This window comes from Ochotona curzoniae, unplaced genomic scaffold (assembly GCF_017591425.1).
Source record: "Ochotona curzoniae isolate NIBS_2020 unplaced genomic scaffold, NIBS_Ocur_1.0 contig_1014, whole genome shotgun sequence".
Classification (NCBI taxonomy): Eukaryota; Metazoa; Chordata; class Mammalia; order Lagomorpha; family Ochotonidae; genus Ochotona; species Ochotona curzoniae.
Window position 1 is genome coordinate 2,208,773 of NW_024464920.1, and position 20,678 is coordinate 2,229,450.

General features: G+C 45.5%; 1 protein-coding gene across 1 annotated transcript in view; it reads left to right on the plus strand.

The window, feature by feature from the left end:
- The window catches only part of ATF1 (activating transcription factor 1), a 51,799-nt gene that overhangs the window by 13,754 nt on the left and 17,367 nt on the right, over positions 1-20,678 (plus strand). The window contains exon 3 of the mRNA XM_040979040.1: positions 15,688-15,788. Within this exon, the coding sequence (XP_040834974.1) occupies positions 15,688-15,788 (101 nt within the window). The remainder of the gene's footprint in view (positions 1-15,687; positions 15,789-20,678) is intronic.

Genomic DNA, 20,678 nt, shown 5'->3' on the forward strand with positions numbered 1-20,678 from the left:
GAGCCCAAGACTTTGGGCCATCCTCTAATGCTGACCCAGGCCACAAGCAGGGAGCTGGATGGGAAGTGAATCAGCCAGGATAGCAACCGGTTCCCATAGGGGGTCCTGGTGCATGCAAGGCAAGGATTTAGCCGCTAGGCTTGTCCTCCAGTCCCACTCTTGCACACCAGTGGAAGAAGCAGCCTGACAGGGAGATCCTTGAAGTTTCCCTGCCAGGCTTGCTCCCAGCCCCAGGTGTTGGCATGCTCGCGGGTGCTGTATTCCAGTCATGACCAGATGCCAATCTCTGCATTCTCTAGCAGGTGCTACAGCCTGGGTTAGTTTGGCCTACCCCCAGTCCTATTTCTTGATGGAAGGTACAACAGCCTAATCCATGCTGGCCTAGCCTCAGCTCTGGTCCTCATGTAAGCAAAGGCTTGACTTGGCCCATCCTGGTTGTTGCTGGTACCAACGTGTATATGGACTGGCCCTGCCTGACCTGCTCCCATACCTTGCCCACATGTATGCTCATGGTTACTGCAGCCTGACTTGACCTAGCCTGGCCTGCCTCTAGCCCTGACTCTTGAACTCTCCAGCAGAAACTCAGCATAGCAGGGGAGTTACCCTGATCCCCTTGCCAGGCCCACCCCCCAGCTCTGGATCTTATGTAAGCTGGCATTACTGTGGTCCAGCCTAACATGGTCTGCTCCCAGTCCTGGTACTCTCCTGTGGGTACTGTGGTCTACCCTGACTGGCTTGCAACCATTCTGGCTCTCCTGATGGTGCTGCAGCCTGGCTTAGCCTGGCCCACCCCCAGACCTGGCTCTCAGGTAAACTGGCCAATGCCATGGCCATCCCCAGCCCATCCATTCTGTCATGTGAGCATCAGCAGGTCCTGGGATCTAGCCAAGTCTGACCTGGCCCTAGACCCAGTCTACACACATGATGCAGCCTTGCCCAGTCCGGTCCACCCAGAGCCCATGATCTGCAGCCTAGCAGGGGAGCCTCCAGAGTTCCTCCCTCCAGCCCTGGATCTTGTGTGTGCTGGTGGCTGCTCTGGCTGCTTTGACCGAGCCTTGTTAGGCCCACTTCCAGTCTCGGCTCTCATGGACTGGTGTTGCACCCTAGCCCAGCTTGGCCTGCGCCCAGCCCACACACGTGCTGACCGGTACTACAGTCTCACTTGGTCTGTCTTCAGCCCTGGTGCTTTTGCTCTTCAGTGGGAGCTGCACACCAGGCGTCTTTGCTTTCCTGTTCCACTTCTTTCTGTTGAAGATCTGGCTCACTTCCTCCTGCTCTTTGTGTCTTTGTTCTTAGTTTCAGTCCCATTTCTGTTGCATGAGATATTACTGATTTACCTGAAGAGACCCCGCGAGTCCAGCTGCTGGGCAGACGTGCTCGATCTCCGTAGCTGTAGCGTTTCAACAGCCTTACTGCTGTAGGATCCACCTTCCCTACATGATGGTTTTCCCGTTGTTTAAGTGCAGATAAAACGCAGATAAAGCTGTCCGTGCAGACAGCACAGGACACCTTGGACAGCAGAACTCGGCCAAGGGCTTTCTGCCTTTACTTTCATTGTTTTGAATTGCTTTCCTGTTTCAGTGTATTTCTGCTCCTTGTTATTCTCCTCTTTGTGCTAGTTTTCATATTTTGTTCCCTCTGCCCCACCTCTCTGGTTTCTTGATATAGGAAAGCAAATTATTGATTTGAGTCCTCTGCGTTAATGGAAATATTTCATGTTTTAAGTTTTTCAGCTAGAAATTCTTCCCACACATTTTGGTGTGTTATATTTTCGTTTGTAGATTCTAAGTTTCTTTTGAGACCTCTTTGATAGCTTGGGAGTGTGCTGCATAGAGAGTGTATTTAGTTTCTTTGTATTTGAAGATATTCCTGTTGTCTTTTCTGTTACTCATTTCTGGTTTGAGTTAGTTATAATCAGGACATACATTCTCTGTGATTAAGCTCTGAAGACTTAAGGTTTGTTAAGGTTTGTGTTGTGAATGCACGTGCTGCTTTTTGCTGATGCACTCCGCAGGTGCCTGCAACAGCTGGGGCTGGGCCAAGCCAGAGTGGGAACCTGGAGCTCCTTCTGGGTGTCTCATCTTGGTGGACAGGGACCCACGTACTCGGGCCGGCTGCTGTTTCCTAGGTGTGCGGCCAGGAGGCTGCGTGGAAAACAGAGTCGCTGGTGCTTGAAGCAGCACTCCAGCATGGGAACCAGACACCCTGAGCAGCGTCTTAGCTTCCTGTACTGCAGTGCCGACCCCTCAGGTTTAATGTTCAAAGCAGGTTAAGATTTATGAAGGTATCTATTTTTTCCCCATCCATTTGTATTGCATACAGTGTGATAAAGATACTCTGTGGAAAGGCTCTTTGCCAGGAAGGGATGAAAGGATGTATTACAGGGCGGGCTCAGTGGTGCCCAGACCAAACCTCTGCTTGTGATGCTGGTGTTTCCTGTGGATGCTGGTTTGAGTCCCAGCTGCACCACTTCTGGATCAAGCTCCCTGCTAATGCCCTGGGAAAGCAGGGAAAGACTGTCCCAGTGCTTGGGGCCCCGCACCCACATGGGAGACCGGAAAGAAGCTCCTGGCTTCAGACTAGTGCGGCTCAGGATGGAGGTTCTCGCTTGCTCCCTCACTCCCTCTACCCCTTCCTCACTGCTTCAATCCCTCTGTCTCTCTCCTCCTCTCTGCCTGCCTTCCTCTTCCTTCATCTTTATTTTTTTCAAAGATTAATTTTTATTGAAAAGTCAGATACACAGAGAAGAGGAGAGACAAAGAGATCTTTCGTCCGATGATTCACTCCCCAAGTGACCGCAATGGCTGGAGCTCAGCCAATCTGAAGCCAGGAGCCAGGGGCTTCTTCCAGGTCTCCCACATGGATGCAGGGTCCCAAGGCTTTGGGCCATTCTCCACTGCTTTCCCAGGCCACAAGCAGGGAGCTGGATGGGAAGTGGAGTAGTCAGGACATGAACCAGCACCCATGTGGAATTCCGGTGTTGTCAAGGCAAGGATTTAGCCACTAAATCATTGTGCCAGGCTCTCTCTGTAATTCTTTTAAGCAAAATACTTCCTAAAATTTTGAAAAAAAAAACCCAAAAATTCACAGACTGTAATTTCTTCAGTAGGTTGTTGGAGTAGATGTGATTCACAAATTTTACCTGTAGTAGACGTTTTAGAATTGATACATCTTACAGTAATGCTGTCTATAACACTGTAATGCTTTGGACGTGATCTGTGAAACTATTAGAGAATACTCACAATTAAGTAATATGACTTAACAGATAGACCAAAAATACTCATCTTTTTTTTCCTATGTTTGAAGATTTATTTTAAGATTCGTTTATTGTAATTGAAAGAGTCACAGTAAGAGAGGAGAGAGAAAAATCTTCCATTGAATCACTCGCCAGGTGGCTGCCACAGCCAGAGTTAGGCTGCGCTGGTCTGAAGCCGGGAGCCAGGGCTGCTGCTGTGCTCCCACGTGGGTGCAGGGACCCAAGCACTTGAGCCGTCCTCTGCTGCCATGCCAGGGAACTGACAAGGAGCAGGGTTAGAAATGGAGCACTCAGGACTTGAACCTGCATCCACATGAGGTGCTAGCCCTGCTGGTGGAGGATTAGCCTGATACGCCATTGCAGTAGCCCCAAACACTTTTTCTTTTCCTGTGACCTTGATTATACTCTGGCTTCTCTTCAGATTGTGTAAATCTTTTGCCTTTTTCAAAGACCTTGATTAACAGGTGTTTGAAGTTTGTTGTCTTTTTTTTTTTTTTTTTAAAAAAAAGAGTTCTAAACTTTTATTACAAATTTTAAATGAAGTTATTAAAAATCTCAATTTGGGTCTGGCACAGTAGTCTAATGGCGAAGGTCCTCACCTTGCATGTGCCAGAATCCCATATACGCGCTGATTTGTGTCTTGGCAGCCCCACTTCCCATCCAGCTCCCTGCCTGTGGCCTGGGAAAGCAGTGGAGGACGGCCCAAAGCCTTGGGACCCTGCACCCGTGTGGAAGAAGCTCCTGGCTTCGGATTGGCTCGGCTCTAGCCATTGTGAATCATCGGACGGAAGATCTTCTTCTCCGTCTCTCTTCCTCTCTGTATATCTGACTTTACAATAAAACATTTATTGAATATGATAACTTGTATTTGATAAGCAATTTTGGGATTCTTTGATATTTTTTTCCGTGAGGTAATAGCTGTGAAGTCGTGCCTAAAGTTAATCAGTACCTCTCCCTCTCATATGAGCAGGGGCCTGTCAGGACATTGCTCTCTGTCGGGCCTAGGTCTGACTTACTGGTCCTACTTTGGACTTTGTTTCTCTCTCTCCTTCTCTTTTTAAATATTTATTTACTTTTATTGCAAAGTCTGATATACAGAGAGGAGGAGAGACAGAGAGGAAGATCTTCGGTCCACTGATTAATTACTCCCCCAAGTGATCACAGTGGGTGGTGCTGTGCTGATCTGAAGACAGGAGCCAGGAGCCTGTTCTGGGTCTCCCACACAGGTGCAGGGTCCCAAGGCTTTGGGCTGTCCTCTGCTGCTTTCCCAGGCCACAGGCAGGGAGCTGGATGGGAAGCAGGGTTGCCAGTATTAGAACCAGCGCCCATATGGGATGCTGGTGTGTGCAAAGCAAAGTCTTTAGCCACTAGGCTACTGCGCAGGGCCCTTTTCAGCTTTTATGTTGTTTTTGTGATTAACTGTTTCTTTTATGTTGTTTTCATACATTGAATTTTTTCCATTCTATATGGCAAGTACTTTAGTTTGCTTCCAACATGTTTTCTTTTTGAAGTCTTAGGGATTTGAGCCATTCTCACTGCTTTCCCAGGCCATAAGCATGGAGCAGGATGGGAAGTGGACCAGCCAGGACTGGAACTGGGATGCTGGTTCTTGGAGGTGGAGGATCAGCCACGCAGTCAACTCGCTGGCCCCCCTCCATTTCTCTTCACCTCTCCTGTACATTTTCCATCTGTCTCTGCCAGCTGTCCTGCTGATACTTTACTCAGGCGAGAGGATCGTGTACAAGTCCAAGTTCAATAGGAAATTACCTCACCTAAATCATGGTCTTCTGGTTTCCTCTTCTTAGAGGGCAGTTCAAGTTTGGCCTGGTAGGCAGACTTGTTTGTTCTTCATAGTTTCTTGTTGTAGTTTTTAGATTTTTGTGTGATTTATAATTTAGAGCTTGTAGAATACAAGTGAGGCTGAGAACAGAGAAGTGACAGGTTATAAAGAAAAGGTCTGAGATTTCACCGTGCCGATACGGCAGCTGGTGCACTGGTCGTGGATGCTGGCAGAAGGCCTGAGGACTCGGTTCAGAGCGGGACTGTGTCACTCTTGGCACCACAGGCAGCAGGAACTTTATTGTTGCCGGAGTTTAACTTGCCCTCTCAGGGTGAGGTGATGTACCGTGACTCAGCTCACCTGCAGTGGGTGTCCAGCTTTGCCAGGGACACCAAACTCAATACCTTTTTTTAAAGTTGTATTTGTTTATTTGAAAGGCAGAGTTTCAGGGAAAGACGGGGAGATCTTCCATCTACTTGTTTACTCTGCAGATGGACACAACTGCTGAGGTTGGGCCAGGTCGTGGCCTGGAACTTGGGACCGCATCTGGGTGCCCAGCATTGGTGGCCGGGGACCTGCCTAGTACGTGTGCCGTCCTCTGCAGCTTTGCCAGCTGCATTAGAAATGGGGCGGCAGGCCCTGGCCGAGCCTTTGTCGCAGTACTGATCCCAGGACACCTTCATCCGTTGTCTATCTTTCCTAGCCCACGTGGTGCACAGATCTGCCCCTTGCTCTGAAGGGAGCTATTTTTTTCCCCAAGGCTTGTTCATTGTACACATATCCTTGCAAAGATAGTTCTGAGCAGAGCAGCCAGTGCCCTCTTTGTCTTCCCTTAAAACTTACCCACCACCCCCCCAAGCCAACAGAAAACCAGCTGATTTTCTTTTGCTTTTGTCACATTTGCCTTTTTTCCCTTTTTTCTTGGTCCCCCTGTATTTCTTCTTTGTGAGTATGTTGAAAGTTTCTCCCCCCCTCTCTCTTAATATTTGTGACTCATAGACATCTTTATTCATTGGTTCATCCTCCAGACGCCTGCAGTGTCCAGGGCTGGGCCGGACTGCGGCAAGGAACCCAGCACTCATTGCAGAGCTCCTGTGGAGCTGACAGGAACTCAGATAATACTTGAGCCAGCATGTGTTCCTTACAGGCCGCATGTTAGCAGGAAGTGGGAAATGGAGTTGGAGCTGGGACTCCAGGTACTCTGATGTTAGCATCTTGACCCCTGTCCTAAACACCTTGCTTCTACCTAAGTGGGAGAAGAGGGAGAGAGAGAAGGAAATGGGGATGCAAAGGTGGGGGGGAATGAATTGGAATCTTTCAGCTACTTGGTTCACTCTGCAGATGGCCTCCACTGCTTGTGCTGGGCCAAGCCACAGCCAGGAGCTTCATCTGAGTCTCTGTCAGTAGTGCGGGGGTCAGAGAACTTGCCCTGGTTTCTTCTGCTTTCCCAGGCCGTTAGCAGGGAGCTGCATGGGAGATGGAGCAGCTGGGACTCAAGCAGCTGGTGTCCATGTGGGATGCTGACATCACAGGTGGTGTCTGCCCACTCTGCCACAACACCGGCCTCTTAAGTCAGGCTTGTTAGAGCAGAACAATGTCAGGTACCAAGGTATATGTGTATTGAGACTGTCCATGTACATAAAATACAGGTCCTCAGATTGCATTGATTAGGGAATGGTAGAGTGTTGTATTTTGAATATGGGATGCCATATCAAACTATGGGCTGGCTGCTTATGGAGGATGAGGAAAGGTGAAGCTTTTCAAGGCATAAAGGGGGCAGTCTGTATAAGCTGCTTGGATATAAACTGCCTTGGGCCCCGAGGCAGCAGTTAGCATCCGTTCTTTGACACAGGTGCTTTGGCAAGTGTTCTTTCTGTACAGAGATCCCGTCTGAGTTGTTGAAGATAGGCTGTTTACAGAACTGTGGGCTTGTGCCAGGAATGCAAAGCTCGGGCTGAGTATAGTATGAGAACAGATCTGTGTAGGGCCTCTGTGAAGTCCTCGAGACAGTGCTTATCTCACACAGGAGGCACCAGCTCTCCATCCCGTTACCTCATGTCTCCTTGTGCCCGGACATGACAGAATTTCATGCTGGCATTGTCACATAACAGCATTTAAAACATTTTAATATAGGTCTTTGTAATGGGTACGAAAGAGGTCATTGACCGGATCTTCAGTTTCATGGATGCCAATAAAGGTCATGAACATTTAGGTTTTTTTTTTAAATTTATTTATTTTCATTGGAAAGTCAGATTTACAAGAGGAGGAGAGACAGAGGGAGATCTTGCATTCACTGGTTCACTCTTCAAATGGCTGCAACTGCTGGAGCTGAACTGATGCAAAGCCAGGCTCCCATCTCACATCTTAGCTGCTGTGCTTGAGGATGTGTGAATTTCTGCTACTTTTACTCTATGATTTGTGTCCCCGTGTCGGCATACTGTAGAAGAGAAACAGAGCTGGGAACTTGTAAACAGCGGCAGTAGGCATCTCATTCAAACTACTGCAGGCTGTACAACAGAGGGACCAATGTAACGTGAACACAGCTCTCTGCACACAGAAGTTGGGATTTTTTTTTTTTTTTTTAATTTCTGAGGTAAGTGCTAAAGGAAATGTACAAAGATCCTAAAGTGAGAGACTGGTCAGTATGTTTGCTGCTTGTTGATTGGCTCTTGCCAGAGTTAGGCTCCTACAAGCCCACAGGGCTTGGCAGATAGAGACCTTGGCTTTCCTGATTGGTACATTTCAGAAAGATGGGCCAGGTCCTTGTGAGACACATTTATGATTAAAAAAGATATACGACTTGGCCCGGTGCGGTAGCCTAGTGGCTAAAGTCCTCCCCTTGAACACACACCAGGATCCCTACGGGTTCATTAAGTATCCCAGCTGCTCCACTTCCCATCCAGCTCCCTGCTTGTGGCCTGGGAAAGCAGTGGAGGACGGCCCAAAGCCTTGGGACACTGCATCTGCACGGGAGACCCGGAAGAAGTTCCTGGCTCCTGGCTTCAGATTGGCTCAGCTCTGGCTGTTATGGCCACGTGGGGAGTGAACCAGTGGGCGGAAGATCTTTTCTCTCTCTCCTCTCTGTGTATTTGTCCCTCCAATAAAAATAAATACATCTTTTTTTTTTCTCTGATTTTTTCCTATTTATTTATGTGTTGGTTTGTTTGTTTTAAAGTCCCCAAGAGTGAATAATTGGACGGAAGACCTTCCTCTCTGTCTCTCCTCCTCTTTGTTTATCTTTCCCATTAAAAAAAAAAAAAAGATTTGCAACTCGAGGGCCAAAGGAAGGATTTAAAAAAGATGGGGTTTGAGTCTGATTTTGGCTGGGATACGCAGTTAAGTTCTGTTGGTCACGTTGCTGTCAGGACTGCTCGGGGGGCTGCTATGATGTGAGGGGCGCTGCCGTGAGCTCCCTGCAGCGTGTTGGAGCCGGCTAAGCATGGCAAGGACCCAGGGCGATTTCTAGGATCCTGGTTTTGACCTGCTGAAACTGCAGCTGTTGCAGGCACTTGAAGAATGAACTAGACTCTATTATTTAAATAATAAAAATAAATAAGATTTTAAATGTTAAAAAATAAAAATAAAGTTATGTAACTGTCTAGCTTTGGACAAGTTGAAATGAACTTTAAAAGTTCAGAATAACTCACTTTTTCAGTTGTAGAAGCTGTAACTTTAAACAAGCATTTTACATTGATGTAGCTTGTTTTTTGTTTTTAGGAAGAGTTAACCATTGACTGAGTGAATGCTGTATGCCACACACGAAGTGTTTTACAAAATATCTTGTGTAACTGTGAAGCAAGATAAAGCTGGTTAGCAAGTCTTTAGATTGCATAATTTCACACCTATTCTTGCCTTGCAAAACATCTACCTTGCAAAATTTTTTATGCTCAGTCTTTATTTCACTTTATCTTTAAAAGCAGCATTTGACTTGCTTAATGACTTCTGAAAAAAAAGATGTATTTTATTTTTTATTGCAAAGTCAGGTATACAGAGAGGAGGAGAGACAGAGGAAGATCTTGCATCCGATGATTCACTCCCCAAGTGACCGCAACAGCCTGAGCTGAGCTGATGCGAAGCCAGGAGCCAGGAGCTTCCTCTGAGTCTCTGGCTTTGAGTTGTCCTTGACTGCTTTCCTAGGCCACAAGCAGGGAGCCGGATGGGAAGTGGAGCTGCTGGGACATGAACCAGCACCCATATGGGATTCTGACACTTGCAGGGGGAGAATCAGCCAATTGAGCCATCACATTCTCTTCATATTGGAATATTCCTGAGTTTAATCCTTGGGGCTCTCCTGTTTATTCACTGCCACTCAGCTTCATGGCTTTAAGGATTCTAAGGAACTCTTAGTTTTTCATGATTTGGTTTCATTGGTGTAGTGGTTTCCCTCTCCCTGTCCTCCCCCAACTGTTTTCTCACAAGTGATTACAGTAGGGAGAATCAGGATGGCGGAATAGGGGAAGGACACGTTTAAACAGATGGAGAAACACTAGGCAGTGAGAACCAGAGAGGGCACATTCCAGGAAATAGGAGAGGACAGAACGACAGCAGAGGGCACCTGGAGACTGACAGACACAGATAAGCAGCGGGCACAATTTGGCAGTTCAGTAACTGATACCCCAGCGGCATTCAGCAAGTGGCAAACTGAATTGCACTGGCAGTTGAAACTCCACCAGCAACAGGGTGGGAAGGGACTTTCACTGGAAGCTCTGAAAGTGAACCCAGACAGAACTGCCCGTCCTGCTGGTCTACCTGATTGACCCAGGAGCAGAAACAGCAGCAGGTCCCAGATGGGTGGGGTGGAAACAGGGTGGATTTCACAGCCCAGTCAGTCCCATAGAGCTGAATTGGATGCCATTTTGTCTAAGGAGGCAAAGGCTAGGGAAAGGACTGAGCATGCGCTGAGCCAGGAGTGAACTCATTTCTGGCTCAGGGAACTGCAACAACATGGCATCCTATAAGTTCCACCCGAAACAGGTCCCAGTGTCCCTCAGACCTGACAGCCAGCAGATCAAGAACTCTAGTAGTGGCACTTCCAGTGCCATTTCGTACAGTGTGACAAAGAATTTAAGAAGGCAGAGACGCCAGTGAGCTGCGCATGTGCTGAGCTCGGTAAGAACTCACTGAGCTTAGTGCATTGCATTGATCCCACAAGAAAATAAGTGCGACTGTGGCATTGAATGGGTCAGAATAGGTCTGTGGCCCTCAGACCTAACAGCCAACAGTTTCCTGCAAGATCAGCACCACCAACAACCTAGCTAGGACTCCTGGTGTCTCCCTAATCCTGGAACCTGCTCCAACCGGAAGTGGGAGAAAGGTTGTACAGACAACAGTGCAGCCTCAGCACGGTATCACAGGAGGTGGAGACTGGGGAGCCAGGAGCCGGGACTATGGAGACCATGGTGGAAATCTAACGTAAGAACCCAGACCTGGAACTCGCTGGAGGGTTGTGGCACAAGTGGCTGCAAACAAGGAGTTGTGTACCAACTGCAATAAGTAAAATCGCATTGTAGACTGTGGGTGACAAAGCTTAGAAACCTGCCCCAAGGAGAAGACTCTGCTAACCAGAAGTACAATGAACAAAAGCAAAAGAAGAGACAAAACGCAGTGCATATTAGCAAAAATTCCCCTGCAAAGGAGCAAAACTCTATGCCAACCTCAGAGTTAATTGAGGAAGACATCGAGAAAATGAGGGATACAGAATTCGAAATACTTGTTGTAAAGCTTCTTATCAACAATGAGAAGTGTATAAAGCAGGCATTCAAGGAATTTAAGGAACTTGTCACACAGGAAATTAATAAAATGAAAGCTGATACGTTAGAAATGAAGAATACAGTGAAGCAAATTAAAAGTACAGTGGAGGGTCTCCAAAATAGAATGAAGAAGACAGATGGAAGAATCTCGAAATTAGAAGATATTTCCTGTCACCAGGGGGAAACAAACAAGCTGGAAGCAGAGCTGGATCAGGCCAAAAAAAGTATTCAAGAATTGAAAGACACTATTAAGAGGCCAAATATAAGCGTTATAGGAGTCCCAGAAGGCGCAGAAAGAAAAGCTGGGATTAAAGATGTATTTAATGAAATAATAAGGGAAATTTTCCGTCATCTAAGGAAGAATTGGGAAACAACATCCAGGAGGGACACAGAACTCCCGACGTGGTTGACCGAAAGTGATCTTCACCGACACATGATCATCAAGCTCTCTTCAGTTGGATATACAGAAAAGATTCTTAAATGTCCATGTGAAAAAAAATCAACTGACATATAAAGGAATGCCAGTTAAACTCGCAGGAAGCCTCTCACGGGAAACTCTACAGGCAAGAAGAGAATGGAGTGACATATTCCAGATTCTAAAAGAAAAAAATTGTTGGCCAAGGAGAATTTAACCAGCAAAGCTTTCCTTTGTCTTTGAAAATGAAATAAAATTCTTCCACAGTGAAGAAAAGTTAAAGGAATATGCCTCTTCCAAACCTATAAATGATACTTCAAGATGTTCCCTTGACAGAGAAAAGGAATAATGCTCATCAAAACCAAAAGCAAGGGCCCGGTGCCGTGGCCTAGCGGCTAAAGTCCTCAGCTTGAACATGCTGAGATCCCATATGGGCACCAATTCTAATCCCAGCAGCCCCGCTTCCCATCCAGCTCCCTGCTTGTGGCCTGGGAAAGCAGCTGAGGACGGCCTTAGACCCTGTATCCACACGGGAGACCCGGAGGAAGTTCCTGGCTCCTGGTTTTGGATTGGTTCAGCACTGGCCATTGCAGTCACTTGGGCAGTGAATCATCGGACAGAAGATCTTCCTCTCTGTACCTCCTCTTCTCTGTATATCTTAGTGATTAAAAAAAAAGTAAAAAACTAAACAAAACAAAACAACAACCAGGTAAATGTGAAGAGCATCCCAGTAAAATAACAACAGAAGACTAAATCAATAAACAACCCATTGCTGAAATGACAGGACCAATTACTCTGCATTCATATCAACCCTGAATGTAAATGTCATCGATGAAATGCCATAGATTAGTATACCGGATTAAAAAACAAAACCCATCTACTTGTTGCCTACAGGAGACACATTTCAGCAACAAAGATCAGCGGAAATTATATCTCATGCGTTTTGATTTGCTTAGTTTCATCCTTCTGGTTAAATTCTTCAGTGACCGATCATGCAGTAGCATCATTTTCTTAAAGAAGGCTCTTGATTTTCTTTTTCATTTCTTCAGCGACACATTAGTCATTCAGTAGCATGTTATTTAACTCCATGGTGTTGTTAGTTTCTTTTTTTTCTTCCTGTTGTTGATTTTGTATTGTGGCTTTTCATTTAAGGGGATGTACAGTAATTGTGTATTGGAGACTGTCATATTCAGACGTGAGGATACAATGCAGTATGCATACTTCAAGACGAAGATGAACTTAAAATGAAACTGTTTATTATATCTTGACAATAGGATGCTGGACTCTGCCATTGTCCATGCCCGCAATGATGGACATATGACTGTGTATGAAGAACTATACCATATTTATGATTTAGGGGAACTCTGTGATGGGTGAGGGAAATGGGGAGGGGATAAGGGAAATCCCAGGGCCTATGGAACTGTATCATAGAATGATGATAATAAAAAATTAAATGTAAGAAAATTATTACAGTATTTTAGTCCTTCAGCAGTAGTCAGAAATGCAACAATCTGCTATTTAAGTGTCTTATGCCATTTGGCATTGTAGGAATATGCGGTGGTAGAAAGCCTAGTATACTGTTACCAAGGTACGTTTGACAGCTTTATTGGGAGTCTTCCTTTGTTCGTGAGTGGAGATATTATCTTGTATTTTGCATGAAGGTTTCTTAAATCAGAAAGAATGTATGATATTTGTCCTTTTGGGATTGGCTTGTTTCACTGAGCGTAATGATCTCTAGTAAGAATCATTTTGTTACAAGTGGTAGAATTTCATTGTTTTTCATGGCTGAAAAATACTCCGTGGAATAGCTACCACAGTTTTACCTTTTCATTCCTTTCTAGGAGCATCGGAGTTGTTGCCATGTCTTCTGTTGTTGATTGCAGGTCACTTTCTCATTTGCAGATTTCCTTTCCTCTGGATATATTCCCAGAAGTGGGATAGCTGGGTCCTACAGCAGGTCAATTTTTAGTTATCTTAATACTCTGTACTAGCTTCCATAGTGGTTGCACCAGCCTACGTTCCCATCAGCGGTGTGTTAGTGGATTCCCAAATGTAGGCCAGTCTCACTGGAGTTAGGTAGAAATGCAGTGTATTTTTTATTTGTATTTCCCTGATACCTAGGGAGTCTGAGCATTTTTTTCTAATGTGCCTGCTAGCCAATTTGATTTTGTTCTTCTGGAAAATGCCTCTTCATCTCCTTTGCCCATTTCTTCACAGGGTTGTTTGTTTTGCTGTTGTTGAGTTTCTGAAGCCTTTTGTAAGGTCCCCTGTTGTGTAGTGTGCAAAAATTTTCTCCCGTTCCGTTGGTTGCTTCTTCACTTTGTTGATTGTCTCCTTTGCTGTACCTAAGATTCTTAGTTTGATATAGTTATTTTTGGCTTTGACTATGCTTTTGGTGACTTTTCTAAAAAGTCTTCGCCCGCGCCTGTATCTTCAGGATGCTTTCTGTGTTTTCCTCTGGTAGTTTGATATTTTCTTGGTGCAGATTTAGGTCCTTTATCCATTTAAAGCTGATTTTTGTATCATGTGAGACGTGGAGGTCTTGCTCCTGCAGGCTTGTGGGAAATCATCCCAGGTCTCTGCCTGCCACCTGGAGGGCGTGACTTAGAGTTTGTCTACCCTGGTCTGGGGTGTGACTTCCAACCCTGTATATGGAATGTGATCTCTGATGTGATTGGAAGGCCAGTAGGATCAGGCGTGCCTTTCAGCCAGTCAGTGTCACTATTGGGGGAAGGAATACCTGAAAACGCCCTCCTACCATCTCTTTTCTTAGACATCATAAACCTTGGACTTGGGCTGACTCAACAAATATTCCTCACCAGCTTGTTCTCAGTGCTTCTTGTGGCCAAGGAACACCATTGCCTCACCCTGGGTGACCTTGGGGCCTGAAGCAGACCAAAACCCAGACAGGCTGCTATCCAGTTGTCCCAACAGCATCTGTTGAGGAGATCAGCATTTTCCCTGGGCTATGTTCAGTCCTCTTGTTGAAGGTTAGTGGCTGTGTGTGTGTGGGCTCACTTCTGCTGTTTCTCTTCTGTTCATTGATCTCTGTTCCTGTACCAGTACCAGACTGTTTTGATGACCACCGCCCTGATGCAGGCCTTGAGGTCTGGAATTGTGATTGCTGCAGCTTGATTTTTATTCTTCAGGATTCCTTTGGCTAATCATGGTCTTTTGCTTTTTTCCAGATTAGTTTCCTATTATCTCTTATATTTCTGAGAAGAATGTTGTCGGAATTTTGGTAGGGATTGCATTGAATCTGTGTGATACTTTTGGTAATACGAATATTTTGATGATATAGATTCTTCCAATCCTGGAGCATGGTAAATTTCTTCATTTTTTCATGTCTTCTATTTCTTTTGTTAATGTTTTCTAATTTTCATCATAGACATATTCTGTGTCTTTGGTGGTTAGGTTTATTTCAAAGCATTTTAAGATTATTCTCCACAATTTCAATTCAATTTAATATTTTATTGGAAAGTCAGATTTACAGAGAGAAGGAAAGACAGAGAGAAAGGTCTTCTGTCTGCTGATTCATTCCCCAAATGGCTACAATGGCCTGAGTTGAGCTGAGCCAGGCCGAAGCCAGGAGCCAGGAGCCAGGAACCTCTTCCAGGTCTCCCAGGCAGGTGCAGGGTCCAAGGCTTTGGGCTGTCCTCCACTGCTTTCCCAGGCCACAGGCAGGGAGCTGGATGGGACGTTGAGAACCTGGATAAGAACTGGTATGTGTATGAGATCCCATCAGGTACAAGGGAGGATTTAGCCGCTAGGCTACCATGCTGCAAACTGTTTTCCACTGTTTTAAAGCACTTATACTTACAGTTGTTTAACCATGAAGTTATTTGTGTATACTAAGGTCGGCGACTTAGGTCATTCATTTTGTACCCTGCTGTCCTGACAAACTCTCTTAAGAGTTACAGTAGTTTCTTTAGTGAAACCTTTGGTTCTGTGTAGCATTATGTTGTCTGTGAACAGGAATAATTTTAAATCCTCATTTCTGCTGTGAATTCCCTTTTTTTGTGTTGCCTGTTAGCTGTGGTGTGAGCTTCTAATGCTATGGTAGCCCAGACCTTCTCTCTGATAGGCATTCCGGGATCTTCAGCAGTTTGCCCAGTGTCAGCAGGTGGCTGTCATGGGCTTTCAGACAGCCTCGGTGATTACAAAGACACACATGTTTGAGTCGGATCTGTCCATGTAGGACTGGAGTGGACATGACGGGGAGACTGCTCATGTGAATCCTAGCGGAACAGTACTGCTGTGCGTGGAGGATAGAGTTTGTCTTAGCTCAAGGCCTGCTGTGTTATATGTTGGTTTTGTTAGTCTGGACTCCTGGGAGGAACTTTGTTCTTTTCCTTTTGTTTTTTGTTTTAAATGTTAGATTCAATATGGAAGTAAATAAGCAGCAGGAGACATGGTTTTCCAATAGAAATTGGTTTCTCTCTCTATCTGTATTGTTCATGTTAAAGTCATTTCCCTTTTTTTTAAGGTATCATCTTTATCTGAAAGTGAGGAGTCTCAGGACTCGTCGGACAGCATAGGCTCCTCCCAGAAAGCCCACGGGATCCTGGCACGGCGGCCGTCTTACAGGTAGGTGCCCCTGTGTCGCAGCATCACTCAAACGGTGTTGTGTAAGCTAAGAGGGAGCTATGTTCGTGTAAGAACGGTCAAAGGGCTCTAGTTGCTGTGCTGAAGAAAAATTTAGATTAATATTCTGGTAAAGAATGAGGTTTTTATTTTCCGTAGTTATTTTAGTAGTAATTTGAAATAAGTTTACAGAGCTGTAAACTTTTGAAACTGGACTGTCTTGAGTTTCTTTTCTTTGTTGCCTAACTCTGGCCCTCTGTTCTCTCCCTCTGTGCTTCTCTGCCTGAAATGCTTTGTTCTGCGTAATGCCTGCATGTGCTTGCCAGGTCCTTCTGAGTCCCTCCTTCCAACAGCCCAGCAACAGGTCAGGCCTTTCTTGCATGATATCCTTTACTGACCTCTGATTTGGGTTTTGTCTTACACTGTTGGAATTCTGTCTTACTTAAGGGCCTGGTCCGTGTATGACTGTTTGTGATCCCGGGAACTAGCGGAATGCACACCTCACGGCAGCAGCAAGCTCTGTAATTACGTGTTCAGTGAGAGCTGGAAGTAACGCAGCTAATTGATAGAAGGCCTTTGAGACACTGGATGATGTCACGGGTGTGGGAGGTCTGTGAGGTGGGTGGACTGGAAGCTGCTTGGAGCCGTCCATGCCTTTTGACTGGATAGGTGGAAGGAAAGGGAAGCAGGAAGAGGTGCAGCACTGTCTTCCGACTCGGAAGCAGCAGGATGCTAGACGTGAGGAGCAAACTGCACAGGGCGCAGGCTCAGTTCTGTTGGGCGGAATGTGCAGGAGAGAGTGCATAGACGATGTGGCTTGGTCACTACCATCCTGATTATTTCCACGAGTTGAGGGAACAAAGGAGTTTTCTGAGGCAGCAGAAAAGGCTGAGGCAATGGCATAATCATGGTAACAGATGAGGTGACGGGAAAGAAGCTGGTCTGTTCTGGGATTTAGGAGAAAGCTGTGGTTTAACAAGGAATGGTAAGCAGCAGCCAGATTACTTATAGCAGTACTGATTACTGACCTGGATGCTACTGAACAATGAGTGATAAAATATTGTTTGTGAATTTTTGGTAGTAAAAAATAAGTTCTGGAAGGGGCTTACATTAAAAAAAATCATAAAAGGTTGAAAGGAATCATGATTAGCAAGCAGCAACAGAGGCAATAAAAAGCATTAAACCCTAGAACAACTTCAGACAATGAAACAGTCTAGAATTGTGATGATTAGAATATAAGACACATGAAGAAGGATTGCGGGCCAGGGATGCCTGCATCCCATACTGCACTTCCTGGTTCGGGGCCAGGCTCATGCACTTCTGCTCCACCTTGCTCCAGTGCAGCGAGGAAGTGGCAGACAGTGCACTAGTGTGTGCAAGACCTACATGGGGTTCCTGGCCTAATCCTGGCTCCTGAGGGCGTGTGCTGAGCAAGTCAGCGGATGGAGGACAACTTCTGTCCAGCCCTTGTTCAGTGCCTTTTATTTACTTACTTGTTTGAAAGAGCCACAGGTAGAGAGAGGGAGGGATTGAGCTTCCATGTGCTGATGCAATCTCCAGATGACTGTGACATCCATGCCTGGGCCAGGCTACGTCCAGGAGCTAGGAGCCTCGCCCGGGTCTCCCCTGTGGGTAGCCGGAGCCCAAGTACTTGACATCTGTTTGCTGCTTTTCCCAGGCTGCTACCCGGGCATCTGGCTTAGAGGTGTAGCAGCTGGGGCTTCAGCTGGTGCCAAGATGGCAATTTACCTGCTCAGTCGTAACGTGTGTCCCATTCTCACTGCTTTTCAAATGAATTAAATATATACAATATATATTATATAAATGTATATGCTTATGCATATTTATTTGACGGCAGAGTTACAGAAAGGGAGAGAGAGATTGAAATTTTTTTTAAGAGTTATTTATTTTTATTGGAAAGACAGATATACAGAGAGGAGGAGAGACAGAAAGATTATCTTTCTGCTGCTTCCCTCCCCAAGCAGCTGTTATGATTGGAGCTTAGCCAATCTGAAGCCAGGAGCCAGGAACTGCTTAACTTCTTTTGGGTCTCCCACGCAGGTGCAGGTCCCAAGGCTTTGGGCCATCATAGACTGCTTTCCCAGGTCCCAAGCAGGGAGCTGGATGGGAAGTGGAGCTGCCGGGATACAAATCAGCAGCCATATTGGATCTTAGCACATGCAAGGCAAGGACTTTAGCCATTATTCTACCATGCTGGGCCCAAAACAAAAAAGTGATATGTAAGACATGAATCAAGACATGAGTTCCTTAGCTTTTGAAAGCAGGGTTCCTAACAAGATAACATACACCCACATCCAGATGTATCTGGTGATGCAGAACTGGAGAATAGCACAGATAAACAGGATTATAAAAGCTTTTTTAAAAAAGCAAAAAAACAGGCAGGTTACTTTGAAAGGAGCAACCATTAAGGAAACAAGAAACAGTGGACTAAAGCATTTACTATTATTTCAATTTGAAAGAGAGAAAGAGAGCTTGCCTTGGCTAGTTGACTACCCAAATGGCCCACAGTGGCTGGAGCAGGGCCAGGCTGTGAAGCCAGCAACTTCATTCTGGTCTCCCATTTGGAGTGTCATTTGCTGCCTTCCCGGGGCATTAGCAGGAAGCTGGATCAGAAGTGGAGCAGCCAAGGCTCAGCACTCATGATATAGGATGCTAATATCAATCAGCAGCTTAATCCACGAAGCCACAATGCTCGCCTCTACATTAACAGATCTTTAAGGGAAAGTATATACCCATCTGAGCAATCAAAGATGATTGGTGAAGGAAAACTCATTTTAAACTAACTTAAGAGTACTTAATGGTATATTTGAAGAAGAAAGAATGTGAAACCAAATAGAAAGAATGTGAATGTAAGGAAGAAGTTGTTGGTGTTGATGTTTTAGGACACTAACAGTAATTATTAATTTGGGTACTTAAAAACCAAAATAGAAATATACCAGGCAGGAATGACCTATTAGTGTCTTAAATTGATTATCTTGAGGTTTAAGTTAGTCTGCTAGAGGTAATCACTGAAAGAACATAAATGAAAAGTTAATGATTTCCAAACAGTGAGGTATGCCCAGTACAAGACATTTAGACAACAGGGTTATTGAAGTTCTGTGATAGAGGGTAAAGGAGCCGTTATTAAAATGTTCATGGCCAGCGTTTGGCATCTCATATGGCACCAGTGTTAGTCCAGTCTGTTTCACTGCCAATCTAGATCACTGCTAATGTACCTGAGAAAGCCGTGGGAGATGCAGAAAGCCCTTGGGCTCCTGCTGCCGCGGGAAGGCTTCAAGAAGCTCCTGGCTCTGGCCTGACCTAACCCTGGCATTGGGGCCGTTTCTGGTGTACACTGGTAGAGAGAAACTCTTTTCTTTTCTTCTTCTTTTTTAAGATTTGTTTTTCTTGGTAAGTCAGCTATACAGAGAGGAGGAGAGACGGAGAAGATCTTCCATCCGATGGTTCACTGCCCAAGTGACCTCAGTGGCCGGAGCTGAGCCAATCTGAAGCCATAAGCCAGGAGGAGTTTCTTCCGGATCTCCTACACGGGTGCAGAGTCCCAAGGTCTTGGGCCGACCCTGACTGCTTTCCCAGGCCACAAGCAGGGAGCTGGGTGGGAAGCGGGGCTGCTGGGATTAGAACTGGCGCCCATATGTGATCCCAGTGTGTGAAAGGTGAGGACTTTAACAGCCAGGGCACAGTGCCAGGCCCAATAACTCTTTCTAGTAAATAAATAAATCTTACAAACAATAAAAACAAAGCAAAAAAATCTTCCAGCAAGTAAGGATGAATCTATTTGAAATAAAGGGGAAATTACAAACTCTTAGCAAAAAAGTAGAGGATGTGAAGAGAGCAAAATAAATATTTTATTGCTAAGAAATTATGGAAATAGAAAATCCCACTGAATGTGTTCACTAGGAGAAAAGCAGTCCATTTCAAAGGTTGTTTGATGACCAAAATCTAATCTGAATAATAGGTATGAAAAAGATTGAAAGAAAAAATTAATGTTTGGGGACCTATTAGACAACATCAAAAGTTCTAACACTTTGGAGTCAGAAGGAAGAGTGAAAAGCCTGTTGTAGACAAAAATGTTTGAAAAAGTTATCTAGGAAAAGCCCCAAATATGGTGAAAGACATCTCTCCAGGCGTTAAAAGATCTCATAAACCCTGAACAGGATAAACTACAATGCAATCACTGCCGGGACTGGCCGTAGAGTGGCAGGTAAACCCACTGCCTGCAATACCAGCCTTGCCTAGGGCCCAGAAAGAGCCAGCTGTGTGGGAGACTCAGGCGAGGCTCCTGGCTCCTGGCTTCAGCCTGGCTTAATCTGGCTACTGCAGCCATCTGGGGAGTAAAACTGCATAGAAGGTCCCTCCCGTGCTCCCTCCCTCTGGAGGCTGGCATTGGGACGCAGATGGTTAAGCTGCCACCTGCAGGGCTGGGATCTCTTAAAAGTGCCAGTTTAAGTCCAGACTGTTCCACTTTCTCTTTCTGTTTTTCTAAATTTTTAATTTTATGTTTAATAGTGTTTGTATGGTTGAGAGGGATGCACACCCATGTAGATCTCCAGTTAGGGTGGGGAGAGTTGAGGTATGGAAGAAGGTGGGTGGAGAAAGTGTTTCAGTTCTTTTTCCTTTGTTCCTCCTGTGTTCACAAGGGGAGAGGGGAGAGCGCTGCTCCTTGCTGTCAGATCACATCAGCACCTGGGGGTGGGCAAGTGGCCTTAAAGGCCCCGGTCGGGAAGAATGCTCTAAGGGTGTTATTTTGAGTGGTTTTGATAGTTAGGAGACATGGTCAGCTTCATTGCACCAGGGTTGAGAAAAATCTTTTTTTTTTTCTTTTTAAAAGATATTTTTATTGGAAATGCAGATTTGTAGAGAGAAGGAAAG